At 40.6% G+C, this 27,559-nt stretch overlaps 1 protein-coding gene across 1 annotated transcript; it reads right to left on the reverse strand.

Moving 5' to 3' along the window:
- Positions 1-493: 493 nt before the first annotated feature.
- Positions 494-27,440, reverse strand: nf2a (NF2, moesin-ezrin-radixin like (MERLIN) tumor suppressor a). Its single transcript, XM_080038413.1, has 16 exons — positions 26,815-27,440; positions 25,179-25,304; positions 24,923-25,045; positions 22,067-22,150; positions 17,583-17,651; positions 17,340-17,422; positions 15,230-15,305; positions 14,532-14,666; positions 14,161-14,235; positions 13,823-13,936; positions 13,172-13,294; positions 11,556-11,773; positions 9,521-9,629; positions 8,160-8,278; positions 6,377-6,536; positions 494-1,988 (listed from the first exon to the last, which is right to left on the reverse strand). The coding sequence occupies exons 1-16, from the start codon at positions 26,926-26,928 to the stop codon at positions 1,938-1,940; spliced, it is 1,779 nt and encodes a 592-aa protein (XP_079894539.1). The 5' UTR covers positions 26,929-27,440; the 3' UTR covers positions 494-1,937.
- Between the last annotated feature and the right edge of the window lie 119 nt (positions 27,441-27,559).

Here is a 27,559-nt window from a genome sequence, read left to right on the forward strand (position 1 = left end):
TTCTCCTGCCACCCTTCGGACGATAACACAAAGTAATATGTGTGAATATGCAAAGAGAAAATTGTGTATTGTGTGTAATTCTCCGGAAGAATAATAATAAATAAATAAACAACACGTGCCGGCACAAAGACCAGTGCACAGGGCGGCTGACACACACCCACACATCCATGAACAGCACACACAAAGACCTTGTCACTCAAGCAACCAGGCTGTGTCGTCTGACACAAGATGGAGGGGGCTTACATAACACTTGATTTTCAAAGGTGTAATTGGATGTCTGTTTGGGTCGGGGGGAAGAAGCTTTGACACTGGGAATATCAAAGCTGAAAGTCATCAAAGCCTGCCAAAATAACTTACACAAAGATATCAGGGTGTAGGCCTATAAAACATCAAACATACAAAAATATCAGAACCAATTTTCATTTATTTGAAATGCACACTGTACATTTATTTTTAGTGTTCCTGTATAAATCCAGTTATAAAACTACTGTAACTTCACCCAAAATTTCACTTTAAATACTGCTTACTATACTTGTTAAATGCAGCCAGGAGGGAACACAGCAACACATTTTCTTCACATTAAAAATCCCCTCGTAATAAATTGCTTTCAGGGGGAAAGAGCACATTAATTCAACAAGACACATTAATTCAAAATAAATGCAAATTCACGTTTTTCATAAAAGTGGTTGTCTTCAAAAGGAAATACAAAAGAATACCAAAAAATAATGACTGAGATGGATGATATGTGTGACACAAGCTCACATCTAAGAATGAACAGCTCCTTCATCCAGTTTCACTTACCGAGCACAAATGATCGTCTCTTGACTTTTGAGAGCAGAGAATAGCAGGCTCTGTGCTAGTGTGTATAACGTCTTGAGGCAGCCAGAGATATGCAACATGATTTCTCTGTCTATACAACATGTAAACACATGTAACAACACTTTGTCTATATTTACCATACACATTTGAATAAAGGCACAAACATGGAAGCAAACTCCGAGATATAAAAAGCAATACTCATACAACACAACCAATGCAAATTAATTGTTATAAAACATAGAAACAGTTTTTTTTTGTGTTGAGCTTAATATCCACCGCAGTCCATCAGCTCTTACTTTTAGCTATAGATGGCTGTTTGAATACCTTACAGTATTAAAGGAATGTCCTGTTTTTGCTGCTTGATCAATTTCTTTTTTAATTATTATATTGAAACAAGAAAGCTAAGGCAGCATAGAGTAATTAAAAAAAAATAAGGAATATGTTATAAAGGGGAATGTGTTGGCATTATGAATCAAATAGCCAGTGTTGGTTAAGAAGGCATTCTGGAAAAAAAAAAAAACTTTTTTTTCCTATAAGTACTCAAGACTTGAGTCAGTTTAAGGGCAACATTTTAAACATACAATCATCTTATTCTCCTGTTTACCTTAGTCCCCAAGTGGTTTAGTTCCATTTCGAATTTCAAAACAGATAGGCAGTCAAATTAAGTAGGTGGCCCCATTTGGACATGATAAAATAACTAAACTCCCCAAATACTGCCTCATTAGAGCCACAGTGGAACCAGAGCGGTCAAAGCACTCTCTTTTTAATTTGTGCACTGTGTGTACCTTTGTTTTCAGACATTAATAAAACCAAAACCCAAGTTCTCTTCAAAATATTTGAGGAAGACAATGTGCTGCATTTCACACATTTTCACTGTAAACACACACTCAATGTTTAGGAATCTCAGCTTTAGTGCATGCAAGTCTGTTGTGTTTGTGCGTACACGAGGCCCCCTGGAGTTGGTGCAGATCAAGGCAGTGGTAATGTTGTGTGTTTCATGGTGGTGTTCAGGGAAGAAAAGGCCTTGTGGTGTGGTCAGTCATTTAAACTGGCCAGGAATGTAGTATCAGGTGGCTCTTAGTGGTTGTGCATCCCCCACCTTTACAGGTATGTGTGTTTTAGAGTTCCTCAAAGTAGGCCACCCTGGACTTGGTGCTCTGAAGTGTGAGCTGTGGAGGAGAAACCAAAAGACCTGATTAGATTTTTTTGAATCTTTGGTGGAAGTAAACAAAATGAGAATATACTACGGTGCAAGCAAAATAAGTAACAAAAAGGAAAACCTTTGGAACTGTAGAAAATACATTTAGTGTCTTTTTCAATGTTCATGGCATTGTATTTGGTACATTGTAAGAACATAAACAACAAAATATTGACTTGAGAAGTTGAACTGATGTTGAAGTGATGAATGCTGCCTGTTGGCAATGGTATGATGGGAAAAAAAACTATTAATTGCATGTGTGTGAGCTTCAGTACATTAACCTGCACAACGTAATATCAACACAATTACAAAACCATGATTTGACTATGGTTAGGCTTGTTGTAATATTAATGGAGATGTACACTCCAGTCATGCATCTCATCAACGCCTGTGTTTACTTAAAAAAGACACATTCCAGAAAATAAACACTTGATTTGACTTGTTTCCCCTTGACGAATCAAAAGACTTAGGGTGTATTCACACATGCCGTGTTTAGTTCGGTTGAAACGAACTCAGATGCACTTCTGCCTTCGGTGCGCATCTTTCAGGCAGGTGTGAATACAGCAATCGCACTCGGGTGCGGACCAAACAAACGCTCCGAGACCCAGCTGAAGAGGTAGTCTCGATGCGTTTCCAAACGCACTCTGCTGCAGTTCGTTTGTGGTGTGAATTTGTTCGGACTCGATCCGACCCAAATGCAGGAGGCACTGTGCCTTTTCTTTCTTTTCTTTTTTAATAAATAGCCGTCAGCTTCACATTATGGGAAAGTGTTGTTGTCACCATTATTAGGAAGATTAGTTGTGGTTTGACCGGGAGCCCAGAACAATATAAATGCTGAATGTGTTCAGCGATCAGATGAAGGAGAGGGGAGCGTCTCTCGCACAGTGCCAACAGGTTCACGCTGCGCAAGAAGTGTGTGTTTTTATTTTGCTTCCCATGTACGGGACCGTCAATACTATCCCCGTGTCAGTTTGGAGCTGAACTGCGCCGACCCAGCTGATACACAGCTTAATCAACTGAGTGTCAGCTTGAGCCTATTCTTCTCGCGTGACGCGCATCCAGCACCAAAAATACAGTAAAAATGATGTTTCACATCGTAGGCTACAAGCCACATAACGTGGCATTGACATAAGGCTACACATTATGACCATATGAAACAACAATAATTTGATGTTTTTCCTCTTTATTTATAGGTTAGATGTAGGCCCTTTTATTATTTTTAGCCCCATATTATATCAATGATATATATTTCGCAGTTTAAACTTCGTGCTTCCTGTTTCTCTCCACCCCAGAATGTCTGTCCAATGAATGAATGACCTCAGATCACGTGTGGTTTTGCTTCGTAATGCTGGTTCACTTGCAAAAGGGGCAATATGAAAGTGGACCACACCAAACAAAAAAAATCAAAACTCTATTTGGTCTGGACCAAAGCAAGTGCACTAGCGGACTTTCCCAGTGTGAATACACCCTTAGTGATGATAGGGAGAGGCTAATTGAGGAGCCTGTACTCTTCTGTGTGTTTTACTGAGAACATCCTCCCCAAGGTTATACTGTTTGTACTGAATCCCCAATGCTATGTGAAGGCATGCAGTGTTATTGATGCACCTAACACTGAGACAAAAAGCCGGATTGATCGGTGTTTACAACTGGTCCTAATGGACAAAGAAAGCTGTAAACTTCCCAAACTCACTCTCTCTCTCTCTCTCTCTCTCTCTCTCTCTCTCTGCTACTACTTATACAATCAAACGGACAGGGTGAGCAGGTTGAGTGGAGGATCAATGCCAGTCAAAGACAAAGCACTGTTGTTAATTGTAATTCTCTGCAGGTTTTCAAACGAACCGGTGATAGATTCATCCATTCCAAGGCTGTGCTTTAGGCCCATTCAACACAGATAACCATTTAGCTTATCGAATATAACATCAGTGAGCAATGCCTTCAAATTGGCTGGGCAAACTTTTTTCGTCTCTTTGACATTTGGAATTAAAAGCAGCTGTCCTGTCAAAGTAAATACTGGAATGGGTATGAAGAAGGACATTTATTTTTTTATTACAGGGGAATGTGTAGATGTAGTGACAAATGCAAACAGATCATGTGTGGGAGAGATATGCAGCTGTTATGTTTACAGATCACCCTCTATCGTCTCTGCTGACAGGTGAGCCAGAACTAGACTGGTTAGAGTGTGAGTCTGGAATGTGTGTGTTTATCAATGTGTAACTCTGCAGCATGTGTACTACACACTGCCTAGAGTCTGCATGCACTATTCATTAAATGTCTCGTGGCAGGATGTGTTGTGAATGGCACAACAGCAGGTTATTTCCAAAAAGAGAAAATTCTGTTTTGTGTTATGTCAAAAGGAAAGTAACCCTGATTGTTGACCTCCTCTGTGCTCCACTCCACAGTCTGGATGGACTGGACATAATACTGTATATATAACACAAATAACTATTTCCTCTCAATGAAACATTGAACAGATTTTTTGCTGCAGCCCTTGTGGTGTTGTTGTGATTCAGTGGCAGAGCATGAGCTGTGCTGGCAGGCCCTGGCTAACAGAGCAGCACCTGTGACCTGGTGGAAGTGCTAAGGCGCTGGGCCGTGTTAAAGGGGCCTTTCATTAATCATCCAGAGGGGAGAGGGAGTCTGTATGCCAGAACTGATGCTGCTGGCTCAGAGACTGTGCTTTGTTCCACATTCCCTATCCTCATCCTGTCCCTCTCTACGGTTGACCAAGTTCATAATACATTCTTCGCACTTCCCTGTGTCTAAGCCACCTTTTAAAGCTACTGTGCGTAACTTCTACTACCCAATGAGGAATTCTAAGTAATCACAACAACACTGTTGGCGCAGCTGCATGAGGTAAGCCTTCATTGATCGTGCATTGGTTTTTATTCCTTCTGCTGTGTGTCCAGGTTTTTTCTTAGACATAGAATCATCAACTGAAAACATTTCTTAGGAACATTTGGGGATTTTCCTGAGCTACATCACGTGTCGGGAGAAGACACCAATTGTAAACGCTGCCATACTGAGAAATACAGAGAGAGTTTTGTGGAGCGGATAGGCTCTATCAGCTTTTGTGTCAACGTGTTTGGCAATGGCTTGAATGTAACTGACATTCATGTACTTTATATGAGTTTATAAAGTTACGCAGTATGGCTTTAGGCTTCATGCCTCTTAGGCTGACTTGGCTTCCTTGGTCTCTCCCCTTCTCCCTGCAATGCCGTGTTTCCTCCCACCTCTTTGCCTCACTAACAAGACGAATGCCGACAGCCTCTGGTTCAATTAAAGCAACACTTTAAACTTAGCTCCATCTCCCCACTGCATGCCAGAGGTGCCCCCATCCATCCAAATGACTAATCCTCCAGCAAAATCAATTACTGTTCCCCTTAACAAGAGTACTTTACACGGTGTAACAAGAAGGGACGAGGGCTGGACCTTTTCTGTTATACAATGTGTCGTCAAGAACATAGCTACAATTTTCATTTGATATTTTTATTGAAATAAGAAAGATAGTGGAAGGGAAAGATAAAGGTGAATGATAATCCGCCAGTGCATCAGAGGAGAGTGGAAAAAAAGAATGTACTTGTTATAATGATCCCACTGCCTCTGATAAATCAATTTAGGAATATTCCTCAAGCTAAAGAAGTGGGGCACTTTCTTTTGTGTCATTTCATATCATCGTCAAGCCAGGCCCATTGGTAGGATAAAAAAAAGCCCATGGTGTCGAACATAAGACGGATGCAAAAAACACAGATTTCCCTCTCACTTGATCAGTTGAGTTTTTTTGTTAATACACCGAAGACTAGTAATCATTGTACAGTTTTACGGGTCATGGTAGAAGACAAATGATTGCTCCCCTCCTCAATAGCGGCAGCAGTCCCAATCAAATAACTCAAGCCTGAAAAATGAACCTGGGGCCAATTGGACACTGTTGCTATCAAGTGACGGCCGCCCTGAAAAAATCAATAACCCGCCTTGAAATAATATGATGGTGTTGTACGAGGAAGATCCATGCACGTTTTAACAGACAGTTCTCGTTGGAAGATGATGTAAGATAAGCACAATCTGATAAAGAAAGTTTTCGGTAGTGTTTGGATGGGATCTTAATATCTGGCTCCTGTATCAGCTTTCTGATATGTATCTCTGAATCTCCTTGAGGTGTGGATATGATTAGATTATTTTTTTCTGCTACCAAAGCAGGTAGCTTTTGAATTTTGTGCAGGAATACAACTGTCTAAAATAACTGAAACATGTTTGACTGTGTGCACACTGGTGTAAATAGATTGCATGGACCGTGTATTTTGCAGGAACACTTGAGGATTGCGTGGCTTGTGTTGCAAGCAGCTGAAGCCAATAGCTACAAACCTTTTTGAAGTTGTTCTGCTTGTTTGTCCCTTGCTCGGCGTTCTGGTTGTGAATGATGTCCAGAGGAGTTTCTCTCTCTTTCAACTTCAGACTTTCAATTTCAGTCTTCAGCTCATTCAGCTGCTCCTGCAGGTGTTTGCTCTTCTCCATGTACTCCACCCTAGACATTGTCAGAAAGCCAGTGGAAAGATACTTTAGGTACTTCCCTATATTAGCACTTTTTTTCTTAAAATACATCTCAACTTTGTTAAACAGTTTGGTACACCAATTGAGTATGTGTGTCTCTATTAAAAGAGGGAACCAACATTTATCATCAAATCATCTGCGTACGGTACATTTTTATCTTTACGTATTCCTAGTTATGACCTTTATGGCAGCTTTTTGATTCAACTTATGTTACGTTACGTTATGTTATAAGGATATTTCTAGCTGTATTTAAAGTGTAGGGGAAACAAATTAAAGGTGAAGTAAGCGGTTTATTTATGTTAATATAAGTGTTAAATCACTCTTTATTCATACAGTGATCACTTACATAATGTGCGCGTTTCATAAGTCAGCTGCTCTGCATGTAAATGGAAAATAAACATATTGGAGGATCCCGAACATTTTATCCAATCACAAGAGAGAACGCTACAAACCGACACCCGTCTCACTCATGGTCTCACTGCCGGTGCACACCAGAGCAACAGATGGGTGAATGTTTATGCGCCTACAATGGCGGAGCAGGTAAAAATCCTTCCCAATATGGGGAGCTCTTAGCTCAGTTGGTAGGGCGTCCCCCCGGGGCGAGCCCAACAGCAGAACCGCGTTCGATTCCCACCCACGGTCGTTCTCTACATGTCACTCCCCTCTCTGCCCCATTTCACCTCTGTCTCTACACTATCAATAAAGCATGAAAAAAAAAATCCTTCCCAATGTCTGTTTTGATGGTTTTTATCATGTTTTATCACACTTATAGATCTGAGATGATGCTAGATAACTCGCTGCTTGAAGACCGCAGTGCATTAATGTGGTGACGTAGGGACGAGCGAGGGGACTGCTAACTGCAGTAACTGACAGGAAGTTATCTATAAGAACCATTACGCTTACAGCACCTGGATTCTGGTCTGAAACTAAATTATAAGCAAAGGGCAATTTTTAGCATCAGCCAAGTCTACTTTGCAAATTATAACTTGCCTTGTTAGTGACCAATTATGAAATGATGGGAAATATTTAGGAAAAATCTCATTTCTCAACTCTCTCGTAATACCATAATTTATGTCATTTGTATTCTGTTCTCTTAATTCTCTTGCATCTTTCTTCAAGTTTAAATCAACAATTCCCTTCAATTCGCTTGCTTCAATTTTAAAAACCTACTCTCCTCATTACATGACAACAAAAACCCAAGCTTTTTATTAACCTCCACAGCCAGGGTCATATTTGACTGAAAACACTGTCTGCAATCACTGATACCAAGAGCCAGAGGAAAAATTCTTAAATTCTGGCAGTGACATCATTGACCGCTAACGCTAGGGGGTCAATTGCTTAAGTGAACTACTGAATGAATATGTGCATATTAAAAAGTGATGGTGTTGTTCCTCCAACAACAACCCTGCACTTGGATTTTTCAGAGTTTATTTAAAATTGCTCTAGATATTCATCAGTTAATAAAAACCCTTCTGCTTAGTAATACATTAATTACCAAACCACCACAATCAGGGGTGACCACTTAAGTGAAAAAATGCAATCTTGCTGAGGCCCAAAAATATCAGGAAGCCTCTGTAGACTAGAGCCAGCCACCTACTTCTCCTTCTCGATCTCCATAGAGAGGCGTTTCATGTCGGTGTCTTTGAAGTCAAAGCTGAGGTTCTCCCTGCTGAAACTCAGGTCAGGAGGCATGCTGCTGGATGGCAGGCCAGGGGACTAGAGGGGAGATGGGAATAATAATAAGAATTATAGATAACACTTATATAATGCTTTTCAACAACTCAAAGTCGCTGGGGAAGAGCAGAAATGAAGCAATGCAACATTGATAAAAAAAGAACATTTTTCTTTAGAGAAAAAAGGAGTACAGAGTAAAGGTTAACAACTATATACAGTATATATATATAGAAAGGAGTTGGGGATGGAATCAAGTTGAAGGTGACAGTGTAGAGGAATGAAAAAGAGAGAAAAAATGTGCAGTCAGGACACAATGTAGAACATTTTCCTGAGACAACTTTTAAAAATGTGAATGGGGGATAAAAAAAGAGGTCCACCAAGACTACATTCTGAATGTGTCCACATAGCACCTCAGGAGTCAGCTGGATAAGAAGTGGACCAGCTAAACAATAGAAATGTAAATACAGTGGTTGGCTTGTGAATCCAAACTACAGAGTAGTGGACACATTCGATATAAACATGGCCCGGATGAGCACAGAGGGCAATTGGACCAAGGCTGACGGAAATGGGAAAAGTTAATAGTGTGTGATGGTGCAACCGTGTATACAGTATCTGTATGTATTAACTTCTTACTCGGGAGATGGTGAGTGTATAGTTTAGATACGGTGGCAGCATTTAGTTTTTATGTAGGTGCAGCGGTGTGTGTATGTGTGTGTGTGGTGTGTGCGTGCGTGCGCGTGTTTAAGCTCTTCATCTAAAAGCTTACAAGCAACTAGCTCTCTATCGATGGCCAGCATCTCAATTTGTATCTGTGTGAGTACATGTGTAAGCAGATTGATGCATAGTGTGTGGGTTTAGCATGTTGGAAGCTCTTGCGTAGGCTGCCGTATGTGCTGCCTGTTATTATACAAGAACACTGTTCAGTTTGGCTTAGTGGGTCTGTAGTTTTATGTCTGTGAGTATATGTGTGTGTGATGTTCACAATCAAGCTGCAGATAATACTCCCAATAGATATGGATACAGTATTTATGTGTGTGTGTGTGTGTGTGTGTGTGTGTGTGTGTGTGTGTGTGTGTGTGTGTGTGTGTGTGTGTGTATGTGTGTGTGTGTGTGTGTGTGTGTGTGTGTGTGCTTGCGTGTGTGTTACTATGCACCACTGTCCCTACGCAAAAAAAACACTCAGTATAGACTAGGAACTAAAATCAGCATAGATTTGGTTATTTTCTTGATGAATTGTTCAATCAATAAGCAGAATGTATGCTAAATGAACCTAAGTGCAATTACCTGTGTGTAGACCGCTCTGCTGGTGATCTCCAGCAGCTTGTGTTTTGCCCTGCGCTCTGACTCCCTGGCCTCCTGCAGGTCCTGTTTGAGCAGCTCAGCCTCTTTGGCCCTGAGGGACAAACAGACACACAGACGCAGTTAATACCTTAGTTCACCTCCCAGTCTTTTAAAGGCAAACTGAATCATCTTAATGGAATCCTAAACTATGCCACATTGGTACTTGACGCAAAATCATAACTTTGTTATTACCTCGGTGATCAATGCATCATCCCAACAAAAAATCATTTCTGACTCCATTATCCTGCCATTGGGTTTCCACAAAGATGTTATATGCAGGTGATTACATTTATTTTGATTGTGTTTTCTGAACACATGGGGAGAGCTATGTGCCTCGAGGGTTTGAGTGGATGTAGAGTCATTTACATGTGGAGTGCCACCGGTTTAAATTTTCCCTGGCGTCGAAAGAGCTCATCCAGAAATTGCCGTTAGTGGCAAGTGGTTAATGGTGCCCATTTGAAATGATTGCCTAATAAATTGTTGAGGGTAGAGGCTGTGAAAAGATATTTGTAGCGTCTCTGTATACTGTTTTATTGTGAAAATGACTTTCCTCCATTGTATTACCAATTGGAACAAGCTTCACAGAGAGATGAACAAGGATCACTCATCAAGTCCCCATCTCCTTAGCCATCTAACCTCTAAAGTAATACACGGAAGATATTATTAGAACTTGTTTGGAGCAACTCTAAGGGTGTATGAAAAAAAAGAAAATGACAACATTGCTTTTGGCACAGATAAAGAACTGATCAAAAAGTCTATTTCAAGAGCTCCAATGTGAAGTAACAGTGTTTGATAAAGGACTCCCGTCATCAATAGCTTCCGCTGCAAACAATTAACTAGCACAAATGCACTGCTGTTTGTCAGACCCAGGACGAGAGCCGCTCAACAAAAGCTTTCTCACTTGTTCTTTCTGTGTGTGTAGCAGTGTGGCTGGAACTGCATCTTTACCTTCTGTTCAGCTGTGAGTACAAAGTCCTTTGAAATGAAATTATTTCAAACAAGAAGTCAGAAGTTCTTATTCTTTGATGGAGCAATTAAAATGTGGCTGAGTTACACCAGCTCTCTGCTCAGAGCATATCAACTTGCTGAGTGGCATGTTGGTGCACCTCGACAGTATAGTATAATCAAAAAACATTTTGGAGGTTGTTTAGGAACAGTGCTTTGATGCTCCTGTATGACAGCGTCTTCAGTAAGAGGTATATATGCATTATAAATGAGGGAGAAAAAAAAAACTCTTGGAAAGTAGGTAGGATTTGGGGATAAGTTATTTTAAAATGTGCACTATGCAGTTTCAGGGCAGTGGGATTTCTTTACAGTTCCAGAGCCTGCAGTTAGTTCACAAAACATGTGTTCTCTACATGTCATTTGTTGTATTGAATAGTTGTATCATAAATCAAACCAACAATTATTTTGAGGCTTCTGGAAGCAAACATAAGACAAGAATATGTTTATGTTTTTAAACAAAACTGTGCGGGCCCTGTTGCTGTAAGAGTTTGTTGCAGTAAACAACAACAGTGAAGCAGTAACGTTTCAAGGTCGCTTTTTAACTTCAAACAGTGTTCCAGGGATCACATTTTCCTGTGAGAAAGGTTTGTTTATTCAGTTGTGAGAATATACCTAAGAAAATGTTCACGTCTCTGATGCACCAACAGTTACATAGTGGACCTTTAAGATCTAAAAGAAAAATTCTGTATGTCGTGCATGTGAGTGTGTATGAGACAAATACAAAGACAGAGAGTTTGGTTTTGAGAGAGATAACGCCACACAGCTGACAAAGCTAGATCAGAATCATGTTCACTGCAGAACGGATGGCGCTAGTACACTCCTGACAATACACTTATTCATCCATGGAGTCCTCCTTCCTCTTTTGGCAAGGCGAGGCAACTTCATTTGTATAGCACATTTAGAACACAAAGGCAACTCAAAGTGCTTCACAATAAAACATCAAAGCATACACTTGAATGAATTTCTCCCCCACCTCCTTTCCGATTCCTCTGCCATCTTGAGGGCCATCATCTCAGCCTCCAGCATCTTGTGCTCCATGATGCGTCTCTCCTCCTGGCCCCGGATGGCGCTGACTTTGATGCGCTGCATCTCCGACTCGGCCTCGGCAGCTTTCTGGGCCAGCAGCTTGGCCTCCTCCTCCGCTATCTGGGCCTTCTCCGCCAGCAGGTCTGCAGTCTGCTCCGAACGCAGCTGGAGAGGAGGAGGAAGGAAGGGGAGAACACAAGGAGGGGGACAAGGGAGAAAGTTAGAAAAGTTAAAAAATGGGGGGGAGGCAGTGAAAGAGGAGAAGTTTAGAGAGGTGCAGAGTGTAGCAGGTATTTGGCATCTTTAGACTAGACTTAGTAGAAATAGAATATTATATTCAAAAGTATGTTTTCTTATATATGTTACCGATTGAACATTACATTTTTTTATTAGCTCAGAATAAGCGTTTTATATCTACCTAGGAGCGTGTTGGACTGCCATGTTTGTACAGTAACACAGCACGGGCAAACTTAACTTTTACAAGTTCTTATATATAACTAAATACATCTTCAACTAATCACTTGATATTGTGAAAAGACTTCTCTAGTAACTAGTGTATTGTCGTTGAAGGCCACCGTAGCTTCTTAATATTCTCTGAATGGGAGGGATAGAGATGGAGCGTTGCAATCTAGAACTTTCACCACTAGATGGTGCTAAAATACTCCTATATTACACACTGCACCTCTGAGGGGTAAAACTTATTAACTGACATGTTGGGCATTGTCAGGGGCAGGAAAGTCAAGTAAAGCCCAAAATTGCATTACATGCCCCAATGGGCTTCACAAACCCACATGGTGTGACAAAGCTGACAGCAAAGGGTCGACTTCTGGTTTAATCTAACAAAGTGCAAGGTTGTGAAAAATACAAAGCCCATCATTGGGACAGAGCTGCCTTCCATGCAGGACGAGTACACCCAGGGGTGCAGGGAGAAGGCCAACAGGAGGACCAGAGACTCCATCACCACGGCAACTAATTGATCTGCCTGCTGTCGCCTGGCACACGGTCCGGCAACATCCGGTCCCGCACCACCAGACTCAGGGACAGCTTCATCCCACAGGCCACAACAAGGCTGAACTGGAGAGCACTCTACTATGTCACTTCACTTAAACTGCACTGAGTCATAGGATTTAAATGACTACTTCATACTTATTCTATACTGTAACTTTACATACATATTCAACCTGTTAACAGCTAATTACTTTAGTCTCATTATGCAAATGCTAAATACTTGTTATACTTTACACCTGTGTATTAACCTGTTCTCATAATGTTCATACATTCACTACAATATTTCTCAACCTGTTTACTGTAAGTAAAAGTTAAATGAATGAACTGCAGTCATCACCACAGTATTATATTTTAATTGACCCTTTATTCACTTCAAAAAAATGATTGCTGTATTTTAACTGTGGCACGATATGTCTAAGATTTTACCTACATATTGGCCCACTTACATGATTTTTCTTTTTGCATTTTTTTGCAGGGAGCCTGAGATCACAGATTTGAAATTAGAACTACCATTTCACTGTAACCCTTGTTATAACTTGACCATGTGAATCTCACCAGCGCCTCGTTGGCCATGTGAGACTCATCCTGCATCTGTCTCAGCCTCCTCTCCAGCTCGTCTCTGGCTCTCTCTGCATCCTCACGCAGCTGCTTCTCCCTCTGCAGACGCTGCCTCTCCACCTAAACCACACACAGGTGGACAAGAGGAAAATGGTGAGGGAAAAAAAATAAAATACGGACGGATTATCCCCCGAGAATGCATTTTGTGTCACTGACAGCATTTTTCAATACACCTCTTTTTATGTCCATTCTAATTTTTTTTTTTTTTTAAAGATATTTTTTGGCATTTTTATGCTTTATTGACAGTGCAGAGAGACAGAGGTGAAATGGGGCAGAGAGGGGAGTGACATGCAGAGAACGACCGCGGGTGGGAACCCGGGTCTGCTGCTGGGCCCGGCCCGGGAGGGGGACGCCTTACCAACTGAGCTAAAGGCGCCCCCCATGTCCATTCTAAATTTGGACATAAAAAGTGGATGGTTGAAAGTCAAAAAAAAAAAAATCCCTGGAAAGTTGAAGTCAACCAAAAAGTTGGTTTGCTTGACTATAAACAACACACAAATTACTCAAATAGAAAAAAAAAACTTAAAAACACAGAAATGCAATATTTTGATCAAATAGTTCAAACATTTTCCAGTGTCTGTAGGCTACCTGCTTCCTGGCCCTCTCCTCTCTGGCCTGAGCCTTCATCTGCTGAACTTCAATGGAGTCCAGCCCCCGCCGACGCATGAACAGGTCATGGTTCCCTATACACAGCTGGAGGATCTGTACAAGAGAAACAATACCAAGAGTGGGTGCTGTTTAGACTGATGTGTCAAAATTGTTATAAATCCCAAAACTTTTCATTTACCAGCAACATGATAGTAGTTTGCGACACCTTCGCTATGATTGACAAACCAAAATGATGGTAGCTCAACAAAAAAAGAAGCTTAAGTGGCTTGTGAAAAAGCTATACAGTATATACAGTCTTACATCTCAGCTGAACTCACCAACTTGTTGACTCTCAGACGTGAAGAGTTGAACTTGAAAACATTGGTTTTCTTGTCCAGAGGTTTGATGGTAAACTAAACATTGAGGAGAAGAGATTATTATACCACATTGTTGATTAAACCACAAAAGATGAAGACACATCATATGCGCCGGATCTATCATATACCTCCATACGTTAAAAATAAACTTTACTATTTAACTTTGAATTCTTGTGTGCTCTTGGATAACTAAAACTGGTAGAACAATAACATAACACACAATATGATTCCCCTTTAACAAAAAAAAGCTATTGCCTATCGATAGCTCTATATTTAAGTTTCCACCATCTTTATTACAATCCATTTACTGTCATAACAAATGAGACCCTGACCTCCTTGTCGCTGTAGGAGATGTTGCGGATCTCATTCCAGGGGAAGGAGCACTTTGGTGTCAGCCTGTTGTCCGGCTCGTAGATGTGCAGACCCAGAGCGTCCACTCCCAGAAGCAAATCTGTTCCCTTTTTATTCTAAAGCACATCGGCAGAGTAAACAAAGCTGTTAAGGGGACACTCTTGCCCAGTTGTGGGACCATCCTACCAGCCAACATTCATTTGTACCTGCCTTTGATAGAGGTGGCATTATGGTGGCTCTGCTTGCCAAAAACTATTTGCTAGAGCCGAGTAGAACGATGCAATTTGCTGGGTGTTTATACGCAGTCTGGGTTTGTTTACTTGACAAAGTAATGCTTTATAGTGAATTAGTTAAGCTGAGCGGGACTTGTTGGTGCCATTTTATAACGTCTCGATCTTTTAGAGAACACATTGATCAAGGCCAGAGACACCTTAAGTGAATTTCTGTTTTTATAAAGTTGTTGAAGGTTTGTTTTCGTCTTGAATCAACTGCAAAAAATATCCAGTGCCAAAAAGCAGCCGTTTATTTATGCCAAACACTCAATGCTCAACATTCAAATAATAGATCCAACTAAGGAACACTTTACAACGGCAGAGACGGACTGTCATTCCCCCACTTCATTTCATAACACATACACATTGACACTTTGTAAAGATATAGTGAAGCAGCATTGACTCACCCTTATTAAAAAGTAATTGACGCCATACATGTCCAGGTCTTGAGCTATTTTTAAATACTCCATTTCAGCCTCATCCCTGGTTCAGAGAGAGAGAGAGAGAGAGAGAGAGAAAGAGAAAGAGAGAGAGAGAGATTGAGAGGGATCCAAGGGAATTGAGAAGAGAAGGGGTGGTAGGGTGGGAGGAAAGGAGAGGAGGTGCAGGAAAGAAGAAGAAGAAGAAAAAGATCAGGCCTTGTTTCATATGCTTTCTTGTGTGTAGTATCTTTCATGTTGTGTGATCTTCAAAAACTATGCCACATGGCTCTTGCGAGGGTGAAAACATAAGCACAGTACTGAGAAAAACACAACTATATACAGTATTTGGCTAATGGGCTTTTAGAGGTCACACTCGATGGAAGAGAATACTTTTTTTCTGACGCCTGCAAAACTCTAAATATTGTGATAGAAAAATGTAATGCATCAAAGTCTTTCCTTCATCTGGTTTTGCAGTTTGGTTGGCAGATCCGTTGTAATGTCAGGGCCAATTCAGCAAAACAATATGAAGAGCATACTTTGATGATTGCTGAAAAATCCAGCCATGCTTCTGCCATAACTTTAAATACGTTGCCGTTTGCTATGGGTGGTTGGGAAATTGATGATTTAGGTTTAATCAAAGTTATTAAATATGCAAGAGCGTATTATGCCAAGTAAACAAATCTAAACTAGGTTGGACGCAGAGTACATTCTGACTTTAGAGTCGGTCTGAAACGTTTTAATGCAGAATGCTTGATTAATGCTGGGGGAGTGTAAAGCATTAAAGCTCCACTCTATTAAAAAGCAGCTACTTTGATGTTGTGCTGACATCAGTTTTTTTTTCTTTCAAAGTCTATTTCTTATCGAGTTTTCAAAAGAATCGGAGCAAAAAAAATAAAGATAAACCTTCAATGGTAAACTAGAGAGTTATAAAAACTGTCACGTACATAAACCCAGCGGCGGATGTATGATTAGATTTGTTATTTCTAGGTCCTTGATGACACAGTTGCTAATCTGAATTTAAGTTTTGCTCATTTTCAGATAGTCAAAGTTATTATACGGCTGCTTGCTTGTGCTTCGGTCTTTGAGCTAACTGCTAACATGCTTTCAATGACAATGTCAACACGCCATTTACAATGTTAGTAGGCTAATTATGCTAATACTTACTCATTAACGCTAACGCAAAGTAGATTTGCAGGTATTTGGTCTTAAACCAATGCACTGCACAAATTGATTTTGGAATTGATAGCCAAATTCATGTGCTGCCTCAACATTAAGTGACCTCCCTCCTGGGCCCCTACTACACCACAACACTTACTAAATAATGTAAATGTTAACCAACTCCCTTCTCTCTGCTCCAGGTTGAAAAGGTTATTGATCAGCCCCAGTGACTCAATTACTCCTTTTCCAAGTGCTGTGGTTTGCTGCCTTTTAGAACTCACCTTCCCGCCCTGAAGTGCCCACCCATGGGACCTTTAAGACACTCCACAGCCCTATCTGTTTTCAACTAAGTTCAGCGTAGTAGTGGTGGAGCAAAGTGCAACAACAGGAAAAAACTAATATTAATTTGAGTGTCATATTAGATTTATTAAAGCAATTAAAGCACAACCATTTTAATAGCAATTTTCACCATGAGATATGTGCTTCCCACTAATTTATTCTGTTTTTGATTCAAATACATGTACAGTAATTACACATAATTCATGAGTGATAGACTGGGGTAGGAATTGCCATTTGGTCTCCGGGTGCATTTTATTGGTCAACTTTAAGATGTTTTATCTAAGTCTTTTTGCATCTCTACTGCCAAACTGGGGCTTCAGATATTGCATGAATTTTTTTTGGGCGGATCAACTTTTTTTTTGTCATTTTTTTAATGCTTTATTGATAGTGTAGAGACAGAGAGGGGAGTGACATGCAGAGAACGACCGCGGGCTGGAATCGAACCCGGGTCCGTTGCTGGCCGAGGCCCATGGGGGGGACGCCCTACCAACTGAGCTAAGGGCGCACCCGGGCGGATCAACTTTTAAGCACCTATTACGTAAACTTGAAATTGAAATGTTCTGATGAATGTGGAACTTCACAGTCCAGCAGTTTTTACCTGGTCCTGCCCCTGTGCTCTGCATAACACGCCGTGATCCTCTCCTCCCACATCTCTGCCGTCATCTGGTACAAGTTAATCACCTGAAATATATAGAGAGAGAGGGACATAAATATGAAAGAACAAATGCAGAACATACAGTACATACTGGAATGCCACCAATCGTAATGCAGGTATCATCGTAAATATGACTAAACATAATGGCTCGTGAATGACAGTAAATAACACAGCTGGCACACACACCCTCTTCGGTAGCAGCTCCTCCTCAGCCAAGAAGCCAGGTTTGTGGAGGTTGGGGTCGTAGTCTCCGTACTGTAAAATAGAGCAGAGGTGCCAAAAGTCATTCAAATCACTCCAAACTAATGGCCACTATCCACCTTTTCCCTCCAATAACGGGCCAGACAATGCCTCTCCTGGGAGCTGTTCACGAGAAGGAAAATTACAGCGCCTGTGAGAAAGGGGGGTGACTGGGGGAGAATGCATGTACGCTGGTCTGCCAACAGGGCATTAACTTGCACCACACACACAGTAGTAGCACAGTTGTTGGGAGATGGTGTAAATGATACTATTAGGAGATATCCCATGAGACACAGATAACTTATCATCAAATAGCCGTGATACATATTACATCATGATACATATTACATCATGTGTGTGTGAAGAGAGATATGGATGGATTAGGCATGACTGAGTAGTAGTGGGGGATTTCCTCTGGGTTGCTCTAAAACTGCTGGAAAGATATGAATTATGCATGACGTTTATGGAAGTAGGTTAACTTGAATGTTTACCTATATTTGTGCATTGTAGTATAATGGTATGTGCACACTTTCCAGCAAATCCAGGTGTATCTTACCCTTGGCAACTGTGACTATTGGGATTTTGTGGTTAAATTCTAGGAAAGTTGTGTCATCATTCTTCATATTGTTCAACCATTTTTCATTGTCAGAGCACAGAGGTAAGTTTTATTGCGGAAATCTACATTTATCGAAGAGTCAGCTCGTTCACTTCTCATCAGTAAATGCGTATGAAATTGCAAATGTTCTGGGGGAATTGACATCCGACTCAAGATTCAAAGCACATAAGTTAACTTTTTTTCCAAAGATGTTTAGAAGAAGAATATTTTTGTTCTAATTTGATGGGATGAAACCAAAATGTGGTATCTGTTCCTCTCTCGTGGAAATAATAGGTAGTAGTCTAGAAGGACACATTCCCTAATTGATACTGAGACTGACACCAAAATATGGCATGACCACTGAGGATTTGGATTGCTGGAAAACCTTCTGCTGCTGCTTAGGTGTCATTGTAATTGCACTCGAGGGACGAAACTGACACCAACGACAAAAATGACAAGAGTTTACAAATGCAACAGAGAACACACAGATTGTGTTTTTGTATGGTGACAAAAACTGCTTATTTGCACACAATATATTACAATCTTTTGGCCACTTCTGTGTCTCTTTGTTGTGCTTATAGTCTTACTGTTATTTTTTTTTACCAGTGCAGTTGCTAGTGAAGAAGAAGAGGGTCATTTCGTTAGTTCCTTTCTCTTCAGTTTTGCAGCTTCGACTGCCAAAGCTCCTCACCTGGCTGTCTGTTTGTTTGTACCTGCTACATAATTGATGGTATGTCTTATAGGGGTATGAGGTCACCAACTGGGCTTCAGTTCAGGTTGACACAGGGTGGACTTTTGAAGGTGTTTGCAGAATATTTCTAATAACGGGCCTTTTTTTCCAATTGTTTCAAACAACGTCACACTAACAGTAACAATCTATTCTCAAAGGAAAGCTATGTGTCAATATGTTCACTTTACAGTCATCGCCAGAAGCACACAACAGTAAACACTGACTAATGGCTCGATTGAATTCAATACAGAGTTTAGGCAATCTATTTCTCACAGTCCAGTCACTTGGTGGAAAATCAATTTACAGTACAATACTGAGGAAAAATACAGGTCTTTCATATCCAGCCATGAAATACACACTAACAAATGAAAGGCATTATTGCATTGTAGCCTAAAATGTGAATTTTTTCTTGCTATCATTGGTTAGGCTGCTTCCATAGATGGCTATTAAAACAAAAATGCATGCTAAAACCTTTAATCACCTCGGAATTAAATGTAATAATTCTTGTTCTTTTATTTTGAAAAACTGATGACATTCTCATCAGCTTTTTTTTTTTTTTAGCATTCCTGCCTGAACTTAGCTTGTCGGAATCATTATGGTATGGGCATCTTAGTATGCTGTTGTTTGCATTTAGCACAATGGCCCCGGTGATGTTTGTTTAATAAATTGTTTTGGTTTTTGGAACAAGACTTTGTTACAATACACATTGATTCCCTCCAGTGTCACTCATTTCTGCATAAGTTTGTCGTGTCCCTCCACCACTCTGCTGGGTGAGTATCCCTACGCCCCCGAATGGTGCTGTGGCAGAGGGAGCCGACCTCACGCCTCACGCCACACTGACTCTGTCCTCTGCATTCTCCTGGAGAGCGCTGCTTGCTGGAAATTCACTGTCAACACCTCCTTGTAACACTGCACGCGCTCAGAATACAAAGCAGGGAAACACTGAAAGCTCTGCAGACCCACAGGAGCTGAACTGTTACACACTGCACGCAAAAAATACCCACAGAAAAAGTTGGGTTTATTTCTTAAATCAGATGACCTTCATTGAAGTACATTTCAAAGGTAACATTCTTAAAGCACTTTCAAAAATACCCATTTTCCAAGAGGACAGTGACATTAAACAAGTAGTTTTTCGGGTGAACTGTGACACAGGAATTCCACAGTATGCTTTTGTCTGTGCTTCAGGAACAATGGACAAAGGTGAAATAATTGAGCAGTCAGAGCATTTGTGCACACACCAAACCTCTACTATTATTAACTTGTACTATTCCCTCTATTTTTAGACTCTCTGTAAAATACAATATATATAAATAAAATAAGAAATCCAATTTAAACATTCATTCCATCATGGAATATGCCTTTATGTTCTCCTTCGTGCTAACTTCAGGCTCGCATTATATTGATTAAAGATGAGGGAAAGAGAAAAAAGTAGCTCCCATTGTTTGATATACTCCACTTCACGAGCTACACACACACACACACACACACACACGCACACACACACACACTGGCTCTGCACAAAAACAAACTCATGATGAGAAAAGGAGAAGGGAAAAGTCTTGCCAAAAACCTCTCAGCAGCTGCACTGTTAACAAGTACCTGTCTGCCTTTAACTCCACCAATTTACTCATAGAGGCTCTAATGAAAGTGGACTGCTGATTAAATGAAAACAGATTGTGGCTCCGTATTCTCTGCTGTTTTCCAGATGTTTCCTTATCCACAGGAGTCTGTTTTAACCCTGTTAAATTGGCATGGGAGAGGCCAGTCTCCCTCGGGCCAAACTTTGGAGGTAGAGCCGCGGTCTCACTAGACCCTGTCCGCCTGTCAAAGCACTGCACCTCACCTTCCCTATCATTTTCATGGGGATTTTCACAGAGATGGGATCCTTCAACCAAAACCACTGAGATGTCTGGGGGGGGGGGGGGGGGGTTTATTAAGGGAGAGATTTTATTCCCATGGAGAGATTTCCCTAGACTTCAGGTACCTTGTTGATTGATCCTAAACCAAGAAATCAATGAAGATGTTCATACAGCGCCTTTCAAAGAGAATAATGCAGTGTATAGGGTGCATAGTTTGCTTAAAGCTATTCTAAATGATGAAAACAAACAGTGAAACACAAAAACAAACCACACAGACAAAGAAAGATAAATATAAATAATATGAAAATTACTTTGAATAAAAATGATTAATATAATTATTAAATATGCCATTAAGAGCACACATTACAATTTTAAACATACTGTTGGTACAGGCCAGTCTAAAAAAGGACAGTTTTTAGCTGATTTTAAGATACCTATTCCTATTTATATGCCTCTACTTTCACCTCAACTTACACATCTCCAGGCCAACCCAAAAAATCTTAACCATTTGTCTTAGCATTCACCTCAGAGGAGGGCCATTGTGTCCCACTGCTTGAAATAACTTTACTGGCTGTGAAGGGACAGTAGTTCCACTCCGAGTTTCTTCCAGCTGTGTTAACAAGCACAATGGGACTTTTTCTTGCTACTTCCATATATAGCTATAAACCACAACTAAGTCTAGACACATCGGTCCCCTTACAATTGAAGAAGAACCCAACTATATCAAACCTCCATCCTGGGGCAGCCAAGCCGAGTATTGCATCATGCCCTTAATCCTTACTAAACTGCAAATAGTCCCTGCACGCACTGTAGGTCACAGCCCAAACTTCATCAGTGCCGGGACATGTGTATGTAATACTGACGCCACCAAATGTTAGTCTCCACTATTTTGCTGCGCCTTTGATTAAATGGCATTGTGCCATTTTATTTATTAGAGCGTTTCTGCTACCTGCAGATCTGCTCCAACAGGTAGGTTCTAGTTTAGCAACTGTTTTCTGTATTTTAGAGCACAAAAAAAGTCAACTGTTTTAGTAAATTATGCATAGCTATCCGAACCTCACCAGACCGATCATTTAAAGAATATGCGTGGAGGAGGAGGGGAAGAAGTTTCCGTTTGCTCGTGCAAAATTTTAAAGTGAAGATAAATTACCCATTAAAATGAATACACAGGAGGTGGATGTACTTTTTCATATTGCGTGTAAACAAGCCGAGGATAAAATCTTTCAATTCCAACCAGAGCACTAACCTTGGCGTGGACGGCGTAGGAGGCCAGCAGCACGGAGGCCTCGGGCGGACAGTGAATCTCCTCCTCAAGGATCCTCTTCTTCACCTGTGGAGTCACCGATTATAATTAGCTCTTTTAGGCATTAATCATTTTTCCTATACATGTACTGACTTGGGGAAAAAATAGCGATCTTTACCCCACCTAACCTTTCCTAATGCACATATCTATTCAAAATGAACCGTGAAGCAAATGTATATTCTGTGCCATTTAGTTGTTTATTAAATCAAGTGTAAAAGTATGGACAATTTAAGACGGTTCCATTATGGCTGGGTTTTTTTTGTGAACTATCATCTACAATATAAGTGTATACTCTGTTGTCAGTTAACAGAGTGCAGCAGTACATCTTTTTTGTATTGATTTCCACGAGAGGGAAAACAATTATTGTAGTGAAACGAAGGACCTGAATCAGACTGGCAGATGACCTTAGTACTAGAAGCATATACTGTACGGCTGTAGCACATTTTTTTAGTAGTCACAAAATCAAGTTATTATATGCTTCAAACTGTGCATATGAACTACCATCTACCACTGTTCCAGCACACTGGTACTTGCACATTATATAGAGGTTCTGCAAACAGGGTGAACTGTGCAAAAATAAATATTGTAAGACTCAAAAGTATCATAGCCACACAGGGACCTATTAAACACTGAGCAAAGGAACTAGGTACTCGAGCCAACTCTGTTTCATTTGATCATTAAGCTGCTCCCAGAATATCAGCACAGGATAATGATATGGTAGAAATGTGTGGCTCCTATAGTAAAGCTCCGAATCATACTTATTAAAGGAAGGCGTCAACTACTTTTATAATGTTTTTTTTCTGGACCCCCAGAATAGCTGATTGAGTGAGTGACAAATTCAAGGTTCAAAATGGCAGCAATAAGATGAATTCTTAAAATATATCCCAATCCCCTTTACTTCACTCCCCTCTAGATTAAAGGACTATTACGTCTCACCTGGTGTCACTCACTTCACAAGCTCCATTGTGTGTCAAACTAATGGAATCACATACTGGCTACTCAACTACATATAGAGCACAAAGCCGGAACGTAAGGTCATTTAAGTGGGGCCAATTTAATGTTTCAAACCTCATCATTTGCAGAGCCGGTCATGCTGTCCGCTCTTGTTTTGAACTAACAAAAAGGTGTTGCGCCGGTGGTGACAGCCACTAATCGTAGCGAGCGCTAAGAGGATGAGACTGCAATCTGGTTTACAAATGAGACCATGTTGTTGCTAAGATTGCAGGCAGAGGTGACAAAGAAGCGCATGTGTCTGCTTGTGTAAGTGGCGTAAAATATGTGTGTGCGTGTGTGTGTGTGTGTGTGTGTGTGTGTGTGTGTGTGTGTGTGTGTGTGTGTGTGTGTGTGTGTGTGTGTGTGTGTGTGCTTTTGTGCATGTGTGTTTGTTTCCAGGTCGTCGATCATTTCTGATAAGCACTAATCCAGCTGTCATGGCCGTGACACTATCTGCACAGAGGCCCGCGCCCGACATTATTGGAATTAATGAGAGTGAAGTAATAAGGAGACAGGGAGATGCAAGGCACTACATTTGTATTCTTCTCCTGTTATGGCCGCCTACCGCTTTAACTGCTGAGTATTTTGCTAGTTTTATTCTTTCTCTTTTGCTTCTTCTTCTTTTTTTTTGTGGTGGGTGCTTCAAACGCCTATAAACCGGATTAAGGACAGAGAGACTTTTTATATGTCTTAAGTAGATAAGTGCCTTTATTCAAATGTTGAGAAATGCAAGCACTGTCTCCAGTTTTAGAACTTAACCAGCACAATGGGCTCGCTGGATATGACTGGGAGTGCTATGGGGTGGACAAGCATCCTATGGAGAATACGTCATTAACTGGGCCAATAACAGGAGCCTTTAAGCCTAATTGGTAATTGATAAATGTGGCTGGTGGTAGCATTGGACGATCATGGGGAGCGCGGTTACAAATCTCATCTCTTTTCCGAGGGGAAATGGTGTGGCAGGCTCCGCAGGAATTCCCCGGAGGGTATTAAGTGGAGAGAGAAAGGGCAGCGAGCAGTTATATGTTGTCCGCATTGATTCCACATGGCTGCACATAATAAGACCTGGACAATGGAGAAAAAGTGTGTGTGTGTGTGTGTGTGTGTGTGTGTGTGTGAGTGAGTGAGTGAGTGAGTGAGTGAGTGAGAGAGAGAGAGAGAGAGAGAGAGAGAGAGAGAGCTCAACAACTTGTCAGAAACTCTGTGGTCGCTTGCCCCCTCTCGGCAAAATGCATCAGAAAAGTGAGTAAGGCGCTGACAAGCCGCATGCCATGGTGCGCAAGGGTGAAATTTATAATCCTAAAATGTACAGGACATATTGAAGATCAATAATCATGTTCTTCTCACACATATTTTTTTTAAAGGCATTCATTTGGACAACCACACCACTACCCCTGCTAAGAATGTTTTCTTCTGAAGTCTCACACACCCCCTAAGGGAAGATTACCATCAAGGAAAGAGAGAAAATTGAAGTGGTCTGTCAACTAGCTATGCACTAATTGACTTCTTTTTTTTCATGGCATGTTGAATTTCAGGTTTACTTGGAATTCAACTACGAAAGCCCTAGACGGGAGGAGATTGTGTCAGCCAGCCTAAGTGTGTTACAAACCTTTCTCATAAGGCCTATCTAGTTGTTAGGTGTAGGTGATGCAGATAGGAGGTAAGAGCCAAAAGAACCATCCAAGGTTACAAATCAAATATTTCAATGATAACACTGAATCGTATGATTTACTTAAAAAAAATGGAGAGAAACAAAACTCAAAATTACTCAAATAAAAACACAGTGGCTTATAGTCCAGTTTTTACCTGTAGGAAGAAGAGACGTTGTGTGATATCTTGCACTAGCTCCTCCTCGGCATTTTCAGGGTAAAACTTGGCCAGGAAGTGAAGGGTGATGGGTTCGTCCTTTGGAACCTCCTGATCCAGAACCTATTAGGACAAAATAATGAGCCAAATAAATCAACGTTTTGCTACAGTGAAGTGACACATTCAGAAGGCCTATATAACCTTTAGTTACCAGTGTTTACATTGCAAGTCACGTACAACAATGAGATTCACTGACCTTCTTCTCCATCTTCAGCCAAGCCACTGTGTCCTTGATGTCATAGCGGAGCCCAAAGAACCACGTCTCCCTCAGTCCCAATGTTCGGCACACCAAGTCAAAGAGGTCTTTCCCTTTCCACTTCACCTGAAACACAGACATGTTTAAGTCTTTTATATACGGTATATGATAAATATATACAAATTGAAAACAGATTATGCTGAATAACCAGTAAAAAACAGTGTTATAGCTCAATATTGACACTCATATAATTCGCCAGACGTCCCTAATGTGTATGAAAGAGCGAAAGAACAGGAGTTCTTATTATTTGAAGGATTAAATATTGAAAGAAATTCATGAGTTACTGTTACTGTGTCTACTGGATTGTGACATAATGGCAGTTTCTGGTTCAAAGCCTTGTTCTCCTCATCCAGCTGAGAGCTATGGAGGAGGCATATCAGGCGCAAACTTTCCAATTCAAACAGCTTTCATTTCTTGCCTCTGAGCTAACTCAGTTATGAGCAAGCTTCTGTCAAGTGCGTTCAAGGTTGGTGTGAGAAAAACTGCAAGAAATTAGGATATATCGGCTCCACCATGCATGCTGTGGAAATGGCAACTAAGGTCAATAAAAAATTCATAATCAAGGTTGAATGGAAATGTTTTGGCTGTGACCAATCTTTAAAAGGCTATTTTCAAAGCCAATAATTCATACAATTATCATAAAAGCACAGAGAACCCAAAACCTGCAACTAACATTAGGCTGCTGCTCTGTGTGATTACCAACTGCAGACCTTGGTGGGGTTCCTCCCCTTTAAATACAGAGGTGGTGTGTCTGCAAGTTATTTTGATGGCTTTTTCAGCCCTGGGGGTATGATCAACCCAGTTATATGCTAAACCACAAACACACCCAAAAGTCCAAAAATATGAAATGTATAATCATGAAACCAGCATAAATCAGGGTTGCTGTTGTTGTTTTGTATTATTATTATTCACACAGCAGGATGATGCATTTAGCATTTCAGCGAGTCCCATACTGCAGTCAGCTTTGCCCTTGAACGTTCATTTATCCATTGCTGCATTAGACAGATATAAACTATAACATAAAGTATTCTGTAGAGTAGCCCCTGGTTATACTAAATGCATGTGCATGGCTACTTGCTGCCATCTAGTGCCAAATGCTGTGATATATGCCCCTTTCAAACAAGATATGCAGCTCAAAGTGTTTTACAATATAGAAATGACATGCATGCATTACGAGAGTTATTTACATCGAAATAGAAATGGAATAAACATAAAAATAATATAATATGATTGTTTTTTTATAAAAACAAGTTTGATTAAAAAAAAGTAAATGGGATCAATAAGATAAAGTAAAGTGTAAAGTATAAAACAGTGATAATAAATGTCAAAATAGGATTAAATAAGGTATGAGAGTATTTTCTCATTCATTTTACTTCAGGTTGAGCACCTTATACATGTTGTTTCATAAGAATGCATTTAAACCAGTAACCCTACCCAGACAATAAAATAAAGTGGGTGTACTTGGTGTTGTTATTAGGGCTATTGCACACCTGGAACATCCTTCATGCTGAGTTTCTCAGACACACATAGGCCAGTACACACACACACACACACATACACACATACACACACATACCTCGCAGCTGAACTCCATGTCTGACTCCATCGTGCAGATCCTCACGTTAAAGCTCCTGGGCTGTTTTCTCAACAGAGAGTTTAATCCCATTCTCGCTGCCAGGGCACTTGCCATGGCGAATAGCTAATAGAGCAATTCACTTATTCAAAGTCGTTAAGTCCTACAAATATGCAGCGTCAAGCCATGTCTATAGTATGTGTATAGTGTTCTCTTTGGCGGAATCACTAGAGATGACAAGATAAGCACATATGTGCATGGGACTGTCCAGCTCTACAGCTATTAGTTGAAATATGCTTCACAAAGTTATTTTAAACTTTACATAAGGCTTTCACTGGCATGTTTTAGGTTTAAGAATGTGGCATACATAAACCTTTTCTTCTGCTCGCTACCAAATACAAAGTTTACAAGTACATTCCACACGAGCTGATAATAGTTTACTACTCTTCGCTTCCTGCTAACGTTAGCTGAAGTAAACTTCAACAAAAACTTACTTAGCTAACTAACATTACATTTCGAACATAGGCCCCTGTCTTGCACTAATGTTATACGTCTCAATACCGTAAATACTGTCTCCACGTGTGAGGAAACAGTCCAATATATTCCTCTGGAGTGTTCAAACAAGTTGGTTCCTCCATGTAAACTTTGTTTGGATGCTACACTTGTTAGCTATCTCATACACAATGCAGTGTTGCATTCACGTGCCGTCCGGAAGTGTTGGAGTTGTAGTAACATTAACCATTTCCTG

The sequence above is a fragment of the Ammodytes marinus genome, assembly GCF_949987685.1.
Source record: "Ammodytes marinus genome assembly, chromosome: 2".
Classification (NCBI taxonomy): domain Eukaryota; kingdom Metazoa; phylum Chordata; class Actinopteri; order Uranoscopiformes; family Ammodytidae; genus Ammodytes; species Ammodytes marinus.

Bases quoted from the DNA above. Each gene is read 5' to 3' on its own strand.
- nf2a (XM_080038413.1), bottom strand. From the start codon at position 26,928: ATGGCAAGTGCCCTGGCAGCGAGAATGGGATTAAACTCTCTGTTGAGA. The intron at 17,652-22,066 runs GTTAGTGCTCTG...TCTATTTTACAG, and splicing joins CCTACGCCGTCCACGCCAAG to TACGGAGACTACGACCCCAA. The intron at 14,236-14,531 runs GTCAGGGTCTCA...CTCAATGTTTAG, and splicing joins TCTCCTACAGCGACAAGGAG to TTTACCATCAAACCTCTGGA.